General features: G+C 33.7%; 1 protein-coding gene across 1 annotated transcript in view; it reads right to left on the bottom strand.

The window, feature by feature from the left end:
- Nucleotides 1–10,876: 10,876 nt before the first annotated feature.
- Nucleotides 10,877–13,694, bottom strand: part of LOC107464454 (cell division control protein 48 homolog C) — a gene marked incomplete in the record, with an annotated part of 4,765 nt that continues 1,947 nt past the window's right edge. The window contains 9 exon segments of the mRNA XM_016083370.3: nt 10,877–11,311; nt 11,406–11,537; nt 11,642–11,837; nt 11,917–11,981; nt 12,084–12,149; nt 12,584–12,688; nt 12,799–12,915; nt 13,185–13,337; nt 13,433–13,684. Coding sequence (XP_015938856.1) covers nt 11,264–11,311; nt 11,406–11,537; nt 11,642–11,837; nt 11,917–11,981; nt 12,084–12,149; nt 12,584–12,688; nt 12,799–12,915; nt 13,185–13,337; nt 13,433–13,684 — 1,134 coding nt within the window.

Below are 13,694 nucleotides of genomic sequence, written 5' to 3'. Positions count from 1 at the left end.
TGTAAATAATGTTTTTTTGCATGGTGATCTGGCTGAAGAAGTGTACATGAAGCAGCCCAAAGGTTATGAAGTTGGTGATGGCAATTTGGTGTGCAAACTTACCAAAGCCCTCTATGGTTTGAAGCAGGCACCAAGAGCCTGGTATCGCAAACTGTCCACAGCCTTGCAGCATCTTGGGTTCAATGCAACAAAGTCTGATGTATATGTCTTTACCAGGTTCAAGAATGGATCCTCGTTGTTTGTTTTGGTATATGTCGATGATATATTAATCACTGGAGATTCTGATGATGCAATCTCACTAGTAATCCAGCAGCTGAATGTTAAGTTTGCATTAAAGGATATGGGAGAACTTCACTACTTCCTTGGGGTCCAGGTTACTAAGACTGTCAATGGTGGTCTAGCTTTATCGCAAGAAAAATATGCCAAGGATCTGCTCAAAAAAGCAGATATGGAGACCTGCAAGCTCTGCTCTACTCCTCTGCCCTCCTCGGTAAAATTCTCTGCCTTTGGAGGAGCAGCCTTCAAAGACCCTAAGCTATACAGGTCAGTGGTGGGAAGTTTACAATACCTCACTGTCACTCGCCCAGAGTTAGCCTATTGTGTAGGTAAAGTCTCGTAGTCTATGCAAAATCCACTAGATGAACACTAGAAGCTAGTCAAAAGGGTGCTAAGATATGTGCAGGGGACACTCAATTTTGGTCTTCACCTATCCAAGACGAGTGTTAAGCAGGTTCAAGCATACAGTGATTCTGACTGGGGGGAGACCCGGATGATAGGAAGTCCACTGGTGGTTTCTGTGTTTTTCTTGGAGGAAATCTAATCTCGTGGAGTTCAAAGAAGCAAAGTGTTGTTGCTAGATCCAGTACTGAGGCCGAGTACCGGGCCATGGCTGACCTAGTTGCTGAACTGCTTTGGATCAAGAACCACATGATTGAGTTAAGAGCCCCACTTTCCACAGCTCCAATTGTTTATTGTGATAATTTGAGTGCTGTACTATTGGCTGCAAATCCAATTTTGCACTCAAAGTCAAAGCACTTTGAGACTGACCTTCATTTTGTCCGAGATTATGTCACTAAGAGAATTGTTCAGGTAAGCCATGTTCCGGGAACTGCACAGCTGGCTGATATACTGACAAAGCCTCTACCCAGTACTGCGTTTTTGGAGCTCAGGTCAAGACTGCTGGTTGAGGATCTGGCTAAGTATAGTAACAACAGTGGTACAAACAGGCTCAACAGAGGAGATCAAAAAGGGGAATTAGAGACATGACATCGAGTTGGAAATTAAAGCTAACAATACTACAGTGCTGGAAGACTAGAAGAAGTGCTAAGAAGCAGGGGTCATGATAGAGTAAATCAATTAAACAGAATTAGTTAGCAGCTTCAGTAAAATGTGGATAGTTAGTTTAGTTTGTGAGTATTGGCATTGCTGTTAGTTAGAGTTAGCACGTGATTAGTTTTGTGTGGATTAGTTTTGTGATAACAAATTAGTTAGTTGACAGCTGTAGCTCTCCCTGGTTTAAATAGCTAGAGATGAGTTACTGTTCATTACTTTTCACTTTACCAATTCACAATACAAGAATCAGCTTTTCACTTTCTCTGTTCTCTCTGCTTTCATATTCCCTTTCCTCTTTGTTCTTCTCATGTATGGGCCTGATCATTCAGTTCCAATACCCCTTTTCTTCTAAATTTGATTAGTGGTGAATTGAAGTGATAAACAACGGCTTTCAAATATTAAACTTCATTTTGTCATGCCAAAGTGAAACACGGGTAATAATGAGTCCTTATAGTTTCTGTTGGTGAACTTAGTGTGAGTTCACCAAATTTGACGTATTTAATTTGATTTGAACAATATGTAGTAATAATTTTACTGCAACTTTTAGTAAAGACCGGATATAACACTATGAGAAATTTGCTAATTACTGTTAAATTTATTGGTAGAATTTTAAAAAATTCGACAGTAATAAGTTTACCATTAGATTTATCATTGGACAAGAACAAACGGTATAAAATTTATCGGTAATAACTTATCATCGAATTTACCTATTTTATCAGTAATTATCGTCGGATTTTTTCAATGGTAACCAGTTTCAAGATGCCAAACTTAGATAGAATTTATCGCCAAAGAAAATTTGACGGTAATATTGGCATAATTTAATTTGTATTCGATTTCGTGTCGTGTTATCGTCGAATTTATCCCCCGGTAAATCCGACGGTAAAATTATCATAATAATTATTTTAAAAATTAAAATTTAATTATTACCGTCAGATTTATCACACCGTAAATACAATGATAATAAAAACAATTTAAATTAAAATGTAATATAATTAAAACAGAAAAAGTAAAAAACACAATTTAAAAAAGAATTGTCACTAAATAAAATTAATAAAGTTTTTATGGTGGTGGTGGATGTGCAGTGGCAGCAAATGGCGACTGGGAGGCATTAAATTAGGGGGTTAGCGTCAAGGTCTTTCTAAAATCAAATAAAAAAAACTAGGGTTAAGGTTGTTGCTTGGGTAGCTGAAGGTGGCGTGGTGGCTGGAGGTGGCAGTGTGGCACCGTGGAGGTCGGCGGTCTTCACAGTAGCGGTGAGAGATGGAGAGGGGTTGTGGCTGTGAGACAAATAGACCTGGGATGACAATGACATGCACAACAACGACGAAGACTTAGTGGCGCAGTTGCAACGTCTTTCATGGAGCTGGTAGGGGAGCGGGGAGAGAGAGAGGTTTCAAAGAATGGGAGGAGTCGCGGACCTTAAGTATTTAAATTACTATCGGATTTTTCAATGGTAATTAATCGTTTCATTTAACGAAACGGTGCTTTTCAAAAAATGAATTACCGTTGTAGTTCTAATAAATAGTTTTTCAGCCTTTCATTATTATTGGATTTTCTGCTGAAATGCTGAATCTGACTGTAAGGTTTATTTCTTGACAAAATTATTACACAAACTGTCACAAAATTCACCAGTAAAACTACCGATAATAACCGCTGATAAATCTGACGATAATGAATATATTTTTGGTAGTGTAAACTTCATTGCACTTGCTTAGAGATTGAATTATGGTATATGGCTATATCATCTTCCTTTTTCTTTATTTGTCTTGCTTTATTTTTATTTGTTATAAGACCAAATCAAAAAATCTCCTAAATTGTTAATTTCTATCCTAAGGTTTAAAAAAAAAAGGCTAAATATCTCTTGCTAAACCATCACATATGTTCTTACGAACTTTGACAATAAATCCCCTCGAAACAATGTTAGAAAGCAGCAATAATACTAAACTACATAGCTCATTATATATGTTTGTTTCAATATCTAGGTATTATTACAAGAATAGAAAGTATGAGAAGACAATAATTTTAGTATAAAATGTGTATAATAGAATTAAAAAAGAAATAAAATTAAAATTAAAAATCAAATCATTAATTAATTAATTTTCAAATTTTAAAATTTAAAAAGTTAGGATTAGCATTTAAACTCATTCACACTACATACGATTATTCCTAGTCTCACCATAACCTCCAATACACGTCTAAAACTCGCCGTTATCTTCTCTGGTCTTCACATCACGCCGCTGCTACACTCCGCGCCAGTTAGCCCGACGCGCCTCGCCCTTTGCCACTGTTTTTGCGCCACTCTTCCGGCAGCCATCATCGCGGACGGCAAGTCCTATCTCCCCGTCACGCGTCTTGCCAGGCTCGTCTCTCTCTCCCGCGTTGGAAGCCAACGTCGACGTCGTTTTCAACCACCGCCGTCTCTCTCTCTTTCCATACGCGTTTCATTAGTGCATCCAATAATTGATCACTCCATTTGTGCTTTTTCCTTGTCTTACTTATCTCCTTTACTGCTTTTGAAGTACATGCATGGAGGCGCATGTAAGTTTCTCACGATCAAAATAACTTTGATGACGTCATCAATGGAAGGAAGGAAGACATACCGACACTGTGGTGGAGACCAAAAACAAGCATGTACATAGAACTGATAATTTGGAGAACGGTTTCATAATTTGGTGGGTAAAATGGACTACCATCATTATTCTTAATGAGTTTGATTGCCTTGGATAATTTACATGTGGTAGGCTTCATTATCATTACATGAAGGATATTTGGACTTTGGAATACTTAATTAGCCACAGTCACAACTGAACATATTATAGAATGATCATTTTAGTAGGTATACAAATAGTTATTTTAATTGTTATGTGGATGATTATTTTAATTGGATTGAGTTTAATTATATATAATTAAAATATGTTGGATGTTCAATTTATTTGGTATGCGGATGATTATTTTTATCCTAGTATGGATGGTTATTTTTACTATGGGTGAGCGACACTGGTGGTGGCATGTGACAAGCCAAGTAGCAACGGTGAAGTAAGATGATTATTAATGAAGGTGGGATGGCACCCAGTTAGGAGAGAAGAGGGTATTGAAGTGAAATGTTTTGATAATTAGAGTTTGAGATTGTTATTTTTTTGGAATAATTGAGTGTTTTTTATTTAGGTAATTTGTGGAGTGTTTTTTATTTTTTATATGTATTTGACCCAAATTCAAAATCTATTATACACATTGTCAAGATTTTTATTGTCTTCTAAGCGGAGTTCCATGATTAACTTAGTTTTAAAAATGTGTGTACACTATGTTGTTTCCATTTCTAATATTTGAACATGATACAGTAAAAATGAAACAGACTTACGTATCACTTGATCAACTAATTAATACTGGTTTCGCTTTGCAACATGTTTCTTCAAGCATATTCCACAAAATGGGAGAAATCTTTTTTTTTTTTTTTGGTTTTGGGGGGAGGGGGGGGGGTGGAGGGGGGGGTGGTTGTGGTTTTGAGGGGGTTGTTGTTTGATAATGGGGTGGATCGTTGGTATTGTACCAAGGTAGATCAAGTAGGTGAAAGAACTAATGGGTCACTAGGTATTATGTCAATAAATGAGCATGTCTTCTGTTGTGACAATTAATTAATATGCCTTCTTTAATTTCTTTGGAAGATGGAAGATTAGGAAGGGGGCCCTATTGTTCCCAATAACATGCATGGCTAAAAAAGCCCATGGCAGTGATGATGACCTATTAATTGCAAAGTACATAGATGGTGTTTTTGTGTGCTCACACTTCAGTTATATATAGATGTGATCTATGATCGATTATACATGTTTCCCTCCCTTATTTCCTTATGAAGATAGGGAAAAGAAAAAGTAAACAAACCTTGTCATTTACACATTTGAAACATTGATCAAAGTTCTATATATATTAAAAAAATATAACCAGAGGAAATTAAATGGAGACTATAATCTAATCAAATGATTATAAATTAGATTAGGTGTTTATAAATTGCGTTATGAAAATGTTACATTTTGATCCTAATTGAATTTTATGTAATGCGTTGGAGGTTAAAATGAATTTGTAAGGTGTAGAATCTCTAAATAATTTGCTGGAGGTTAAAGCGAATTATTATATGAAGAAGCATAATTCACTACTCACAATCACAAATTATGAAGAGAATAATAATCAGTTTGAAATTGGTGCGAATTATGAAGAGACATTGATATATAAATAGAGCTTGAATGTGAGTGTATGTACTGTAGAGTGGCTAAATACAATGTCTAATGATATTAGCTCTTGTGCATCATAGAGGAAAAATTAAAAAAAAAAAAAAACAAAAGAGATGCGATGCAATTTATCCGTGAATCAAGTAGTTTTGCTGATTGAAAAACCAATATATTGCAAAAATTTAGAATGTATAGAATCAAGCATGTGGAAAAATTAGTTTACAAGATTTTGATTTTCATGGTGTTAGCCTCTGTTAAGTATGATTCATTTAGACATATCCAAATTAAATCAATGGTTATTTAGCCTAATAAAGTGGTGTAAGTTAGCAGCCTCGAAGTATAGAATGATACGGTCGTATAGAGACATATTTGATAAATATATAATTTGAGTAATTAGAAATCCAAATAAAAAAACATACTAAATTACAACATGAAAATAAAAATTTAATAAAAATTCTAAAAATAATAATTAACTACTAAATTTTAATTTTTATAAATTAAAATAGATTAATACCATCCAAACTATATCTAACGTAATAACGTATCCAAACTACTTATCAAAACACTCACTATCCTAAACCGTATCCTAATTCAATGTCCACCACATATTCTCAAATATTTTTATCTAACTCTAGTCACCATTGTCACTACTATTTTACTTCAAATGATATTTATCAAAACTAATAAACAATAATACTAGCATTTTTAATATAATATCACTATCATTTCTAATCTAACAACACTACCATCAATAATATTCCTACCACTCTAAAATTATTTCTAATAAACAATAACATTATTATTTCTAATCTAACAGAAAATCCCTTAAATTAAAAGATATTATTACACTAACCTCTTCATTGATATTTTCAACAACATAAACAATACCATCTTGTTAACAAAGACATTTGCTTCGTCCATGGCCCCAAAAATAAAAGAGAAGCGAAATATAAGTTTTTTTATAGATATTACAATTATATAATATATAAAGTAGCTTTGTTTTGAGGTATTGAGATCGATACTAAAAGATTGAGACTCAGTATAATGTTTATTGGTTTAGAAACTGGTATAAAGTTTTTGATTCTGTCCCCCAAAATTTCAGTATTTCAGTACCTCAAAAAAGTAGGGACATAGGAGATTAAAATTTTTAGAGATGAAAACTGAAACTTTAATAACATTTTATACCTAAAATACCTTCATTTCAATTAATTAATTCCAATTTTATTCTTTTGTACAAATTAAATTAGAATTTCATTCTTGTTTCAATTTCTATTTTCCATTTTGCATTAAACAAAATATTGAGATTTATTTCAATATTTGTCTTAGTCTCTATCTCTCAGTCTCAGTCTTTTCATCTTTGTCTCTCCACCAAACGCTATCTAAATACTTTTAATTTATTTAAGTAATTTATCCTAAAATTTATTTAAGCCCTTTTACTTTTATTCAATAATGTTTGTTTGTATCCAAGTGAATTCAATTTATTATGTCATTGTGAACAATATAAAACAAATTTTCATCCTCTGGTTCGAGCCATCTGCCACAATGTCCCTCTGCATTTGCCATAGCCAACATGCAAAATAAGGACTCCATCAACATGATTGCTATCCATTAGCTATTATTCATCTTCACTGCTAGTTATTATTATTATTATTATTAGTTTTTTTGGGGTCCATCACAAAGCAGTACTATAAACATAAATAAACATAAATAAAAATAGTACATTGCACATTGTATTGTTTGTAGTACGTGTATAAAAAATAAATTTAAGGTGACGGTTGCAATCAAACCAAAAAGTGACAAGATAGCTAAGGATCGACCTGAATCTTGAATGTGTACTTTCACACACACATATTTTTAGAAAAAAAGAGGGGGGAGGAGGGGAGAAGTGTTGTTCTTCAGTGACGAGTTGTTAATTTAAAGTTTTAGAACAAAATTTTCATTTTTTTTTTTTACATTTGTGTAGTATTTAAATTTAATACTTTCTGAGTCTTTAATTATATTTCTTTAATAATAATATTATTCCTTCAGTTTTTTTTAATAATGTTTAAAATCCAAAAAAAAATAATAAAAATGGAAAATTATATTTACACCACTAAATATACACCTTGACAAATTTTTATTTTCTAACATTTTTTATCAATCATTTTTTTATACCAAATGTATAAAACATACATATAAGATATATAAAAAACAGTGAGTATAACATTTCTTCTAGAAGTCCTAGCACTCGAATTATCTGCATTGTTGCTTCCATACCGGTATCTCTTTAGCCCGACAAATCAAGGATTAATCCGTCGTGGATCGGAGCTCCATTTAAGGGTCTGTCGCTGGCTAATGAGTTGCTGCATGCACAAGGCAGAATTCGAACCCCCGACACTTATTTAAGCGGACGAATAAGCTAACCATTCGACCAACCCAAGTTGGTTATACACATGACTAGTTGATAAACAAATAAAACACATATATTGACTCAAAGTACAAAGTACATGGTCACATAATGCAAGGAAGGATTATTACTATACCTAATTCCTAATTATAAGTCTTTTACAGTAGTATAGTTTATTCAAAGCTAAGTAGCAACACTTAACACACAAATTAAACCAAATTATTATTTAAGGTAAAGTATTTCTTTTAATTCTTAAAGTTTGTTCAAAGTTTTTAAATTTTTCTTAAGTTTTATTTTATTTTAATTTTATTCTAAAATTTTTTATTTAAATCAAATATATCTTTATCCGTAATTTTTCAAAAAATTTAGGATCAATTCAGTAACAATTTCACAAGAATAATTTTGAAGAATAAACTACCATTTCTATCCACAAAATTTAAAGACGCTGACATATCTACCCATCGAAAACAAAAATTACCATTTGTACTAAAAAAAATAGCTTTTGCATGCAAAATTATCAAAACCCTAAAAATTTAAATGAAATTCCTAAACTACCCTTTTCTCCGGTCTTCACCACTAGTACTATCGTCTTCCCTCCTCTTCTTTTACACCTCTTTCCAGACCAAAATCTGTTCCAGAGAGCTAGCCTCCCCCTTTTATCTTCTCTCTCTATTACGTGCTATTGTTTTTTCTGATGGCATCGTCGGAACCCACGATCAGACCTTCCTATCCGAATCAACAAGGTCCACACCAACGCCCAACCGAAAAGCAAATCAACAATGTCAGAAAAATGAGGCTAAAAGCACCTCAAGAACTTTAATGATATCAAAGTGATAACCCAACAAGCCTATGCAACAAGCTCAATGAAGTTCTCTCATCCTCAAGCAGCACCTGACAAGCTTTGAGAATTGGCAAAGCATATCTCTCAACTCCACCAATATCCCCAACATTAAGAAACTCACGCAAACCTTTCAATGCCAATTCCTTTGTCCCATCAACGGCGTTGACATTGCTTACCAAGGGCAATGCCCAATCTATGAAACGGTCAACTAAACCACCAAGTATAACATGATTCTATCTCCCGTTTGATGTCACGAAAACCAAACATATCACTGCACATAGTGCACCGTACGCTACAACGCCGCTTGCCTAACCTCATACAACCTAAAGCAAAGAACGACAAAAGATGAAATTTTTATCGGAGAATTGGGAAATTTTTTTAAAATTGAAAATTGGAGAGTGGGGATTAGGGTTTAACTTACTTGTCGGAGAGGAGTTGGAAGAGACCTTGGGAGAGAAAGTGAGCAGAGTGAGTAACGAGAAGATATTTGTGAGGGTAGAGGATGGCGTGGTGGAGGAAAACGATGGCGGCGAGGCGAGGGGAAGGGTCTGGGAGCGTGACCGATGAGACGGAGGTGGTGGAGGAGGACGAAGTGGGAGTATTGTCGTCGAAGGGAAGGGCGGCGAGCTGGTTGTGGTGGTGGTAGTTGGGAATGAGAGTGGTGGTGAAGAAGAGTTTGGGTGGTGGTGGGATTTGAGATTAGAAAAGTGGTGGTGAAGATAAGGGTAATTTGGAATTTTTATGTGATTTTTTAGTGTTTGGATAATTTTGTTATATAAAACTCATGTTTTATGGGTACAAATGGTAATTTCCTTTTTTTATGAGTAGATGTGTCAGCGTTTTCAACTTTTGTGAGTAGAAATGGTAGTTTACTTTGAATACAAACAAATTAAATCAGACATAGTTATTATGCATTATTATTAGATTTATCCTAAATTTTTTAAAAATCTAGCTGTCAGAGATATATTTGATGTAAATAAAAAATTTTAAGAACAAAATTAAAACCAAATAGAACTTAGAAATATTTTTAAATTTTTGACTAAGTTTAAAGAGAAAAAAATATACTTTACCATATTATTTGTTTCTAGTTCTAGATGGAGATACTATTAGGAATTTCCTTGAAAGTTAAACCTGCCTCACTTAGGCACTTGTAGGATAGAGGAGAGTATAAGGCCTATAGTAACAGGTCCAACTCTGTTTTTAAAACTCTCCCATTGTTCCTTTGAATCAGAATTCCTTCAATTTCCGCCAACTTGTTCCCAAACTTCTTAAAAGCTTCTAAAGCATAAACATCAGAGTCCAAAACTCAGCACTATCTCTTTGACCAAGGTAGTATTCATCAAAAGCATGCCTTGATAAAATCTCGATAACTGAAAGATCAATAAGAGTTTGAAACTTCGGTGTAACTGTTCTCAAGTATACCTTTTCAGGGTTTGTGCCAACACAGTCACCAAGTTGTTAACTATACTTGTGCTCGTCTAATATCATTTCAATGCAATGCACTTACCCACCCAATTATTTTATTTAACTATCTAATTTATTATTCCATACAATAGAAAATAAAAGGAAAATCCAATTAATTCATTGAACTTTCACCCAAAAAAAAAATAATTCATTGAACTTTAACTTGTGAATATTTTAAATTATACCGCGAGCTTTCAAATTATACATTATTTCAAAAGCAATAAATTTTTCTTTACAAGAAATATTAATATAAGGTCCTTTCAACTTGTACACTTCAACATCAAAAAACAAATTATACATTTTAGAAGTTTAGGATATGAAATCTTCATGAACCTAAGTTTTAGGGAGTTTATTATTTTTTTTTCCCCTCCTAATGTGAGGTTTTGTTAAAAAAAAAAAAAAACACTCGTTGGAAACTTGGAATAATGATTAAAAAAAGGGGGTCAATTCAGATTACACATCTTTTTATGGTAAAACGTAAATATTAATGAATTAATCAGAAAATATGAAACGATAAATTCTTATATTACTTTTTCTTGTTATTGAATAAAAGTTTAGATATCAAAGGCAATCTCCCATTTTTTGTTTGATAAATAAAAGCAAATTATTGCTATGAAATTGTATTCTTGTAAAGATAATAATAAAAACCCGTTAAATAATCATTTAATGAAAATGTTAAGCTATCTAATAATTTAATTTTCATCTATTGTCTTTAGGAGAAAACAACTTCATCTAAATAATGGGAAATAATAAATCCACTCCTATTTTTGATAATGCTACTCTATGTATGATTTTTTTGTATTGTATATTTGCATTAATTTATATTAAAAAAAACAGAGTCGTATTATCAAAATTAGAGTGGCAATATTAATTTTCCGAAATAAAATATTAAACTTATAAACAAAAGAGCAAAACATAGGGAGATCACTAAGATAAAATTAAAACAAACCACAATAAACATTTGAACTCCATTTGAACTCCAAGTATAATATTTCTCAGAATAGCCAGTGCCATGGATCCTCATGATACTTTAAAGCGCTCTGCCAAACGCTCATACCTTCGCCTTTCCTGATCCAAACAAGTGAAACAAGTTCCAACATTTCTGCAGTAAGATAGCAGCTTTAATGTGTGAAAGAAATATACATAGAAGAATGGGCCATACCGCGGGAGACACGGAGGGAGAGACTTTAGTAAGTGCTATCTCAAAATGCCTTGGCATGTATGTATTAGTATCACTAGTAGCTTCAACTGAGGTCAATTTCTCATTGACAGCAGCTTTAGCTGCTTCATTCATCTGTATCAAGAAAATCATAACTTCCCCCAATTATTCCTCCTTTCTTACAAATAACTTGATAAAGTGATTAAAAACAAGCTGAAAAAGATATAGAAGAGACAAACCAATGCAGCAAGGTCTGCGCCACTAAAATTTTCACAAGCTTCAGCTATGGCTCTCAAATCCACAGTAGAATCAGCAGGCTTCTTCCTTGCAAGAGCTTTCAATATTGAAAATCGCTGGTCGGCGTTCGGCACAGGAACGTAAAGAAATTTACCAAGTCTACCAGAACGGAGGAGAGCCTCATCCATCACATCGGGCCTGAAAAGTGAGAAGTTTACTTCAGTGCAATGAGAAGGGAAGAAAAATAACTAATTAGGTATGGTGAACAAAATTTTACCTATTTGTAGCACCAATAACAAAAACACCTTGGCGCTGGTCACCACCATTTAGCTCAATAAGTAACTACAATTGCAAACAATGGTGTCATTTTTTAATAACAGAATTAAATCAGTAGTACAATACCAACATGAGAATTATTTATCCAATAATTGGTAATTGTTTGACCTGGTTCACTACTCGTTCGACTACCGATCCACCTTCCGAATCACGTTTGGTTGATAGAGCATCCACCTAAAATTGATTAAAAATAGTAATAAAGAACAGGTATTATTCCCAAATCAAAGTAACAGAATACAAGTAAGAAACCACAATTCAAGAGTTGGTCTCAAATTCTCCCAAGAGACTAAATAATTCTCCTACCTTTCATTTATAGTGACTAACTTCTCTAACTAACTCAGTATTGGGATCCTTACACAACATTCTAAAAAAATTGCACAAACATAATCAAAATTAGCACTCTCTGTATAAGCAAAATAAGTTAACAGATAAGCCGCATAACTTGTTTAAAGCTTCCCTCCCCTCTAGCACATATACTTGCACTTAACAATGAATAATTAGAAACACAGGAAATGACTTTTATAGTTAACATATACTTTTATAGTTAATTCAGATAAAATCGTGTAAAATATTATAGTGAACATTCATTAAGTGATAAAATTACCAACCTCGTCAAAAAATACTATACAGGGTGAACATGCCCTTGCACGACTAAACACTCGTCGAACTTCTCGCTCACTTTCTCCAACAAATTTATTTAAGAGTTCAGGCCCCTGAATAATTCAACAAAAGCAACTTAAAATAAGGGTTTATTCGATATAGTGTACGTTTCAGTAAAGCAAAACCAAAAATCAATAACAAAAGATGAAGTATTTAGATAGACCTTAATATGAATGAAATTAGCTCCTGCCTCGTTGGCAACAGCTTTGGCAATAAGAGTTTTACCGCAACCAGGGGGCCCAAAAAGCAAAATTCCCGTCTCATTTACCACCTCAAATGTCTGAAATAGATAAACCCAATAACATTCATCAACCAATGAAATTAAACTAACCACTATTTTCAACGGAAAGAGGGGAGGGCAAAAATCAATTCATCACTTTTCAAATGACAAAGTGCAATTAGTGCAAGAATTAAGAGACTGCTATCAAACCAATTCTCAGAGAATACGAAAGCCTATTATATGGACAAGGAAGCTTGTTTAATCTAATAGCAAGTTTTCTCTAGGTTAGACTTTAGGACAAGAAAATAAAGTGTGCTTCGGAAAAATACCTGATAAACCTCGGGATATTTTATCGGCCTTATTATACTGGATTCAAACTCCTCCTTTAAACAATCAAGGCCCCCAACATCTTCCCATTTCACATTGGGAACGGATGAGAAGCCCTCTCTTCTTAATGAAGGTTGCACCTTTTTCACTGCTTCCTGCATGAATACCCCATAAATATGAGTAACATTTTTAACAATTATAATAACATTATAAAAACAATAATAAGACAAAGTAAACAAATCTAGGGAACCTGAAAATCAGACATTGTGCAAAAAAGCTTATCCACATCTTCATGAGACCAAGGTTCCTTCCACCAGTCTCCAAGACACCTTGTAAGACCCTGAGATAGTTCCCATTTCCTTCTAGAAAGGATTCTCTTTATTGCCAAATTACCAGCCTCCTTAACCACAGCTACCAAATCAGCACTGACGTATCCTGGCGTAGATCTTGCTATATGTTTAAGATCCAATGAACCCTCAAGTTTAAGATTGCGTGTAAGCATCGTAAGGATA

The sequence above is a fragment of the Arachis duranensis genome, chromosome 9 (genome assembly GCF_000817695.3).
Source record: "Arachis duranensis cultivar V14167 chromosome 9, aradu.V14167.gnm2.J7QH, whole genome shotgun sequence".
NCBI classification, from domain to species: Eukaryota; Viridiplantae; Streptophyta; class Magnoliopsida; order Fabales; family Fabaceae; genus Arachis; species Arachis duranensis.
Note: the sequence above shows the minus strand (reverse complement) of the source record. Positions and strands in the feature narration are given on the sequence as shown.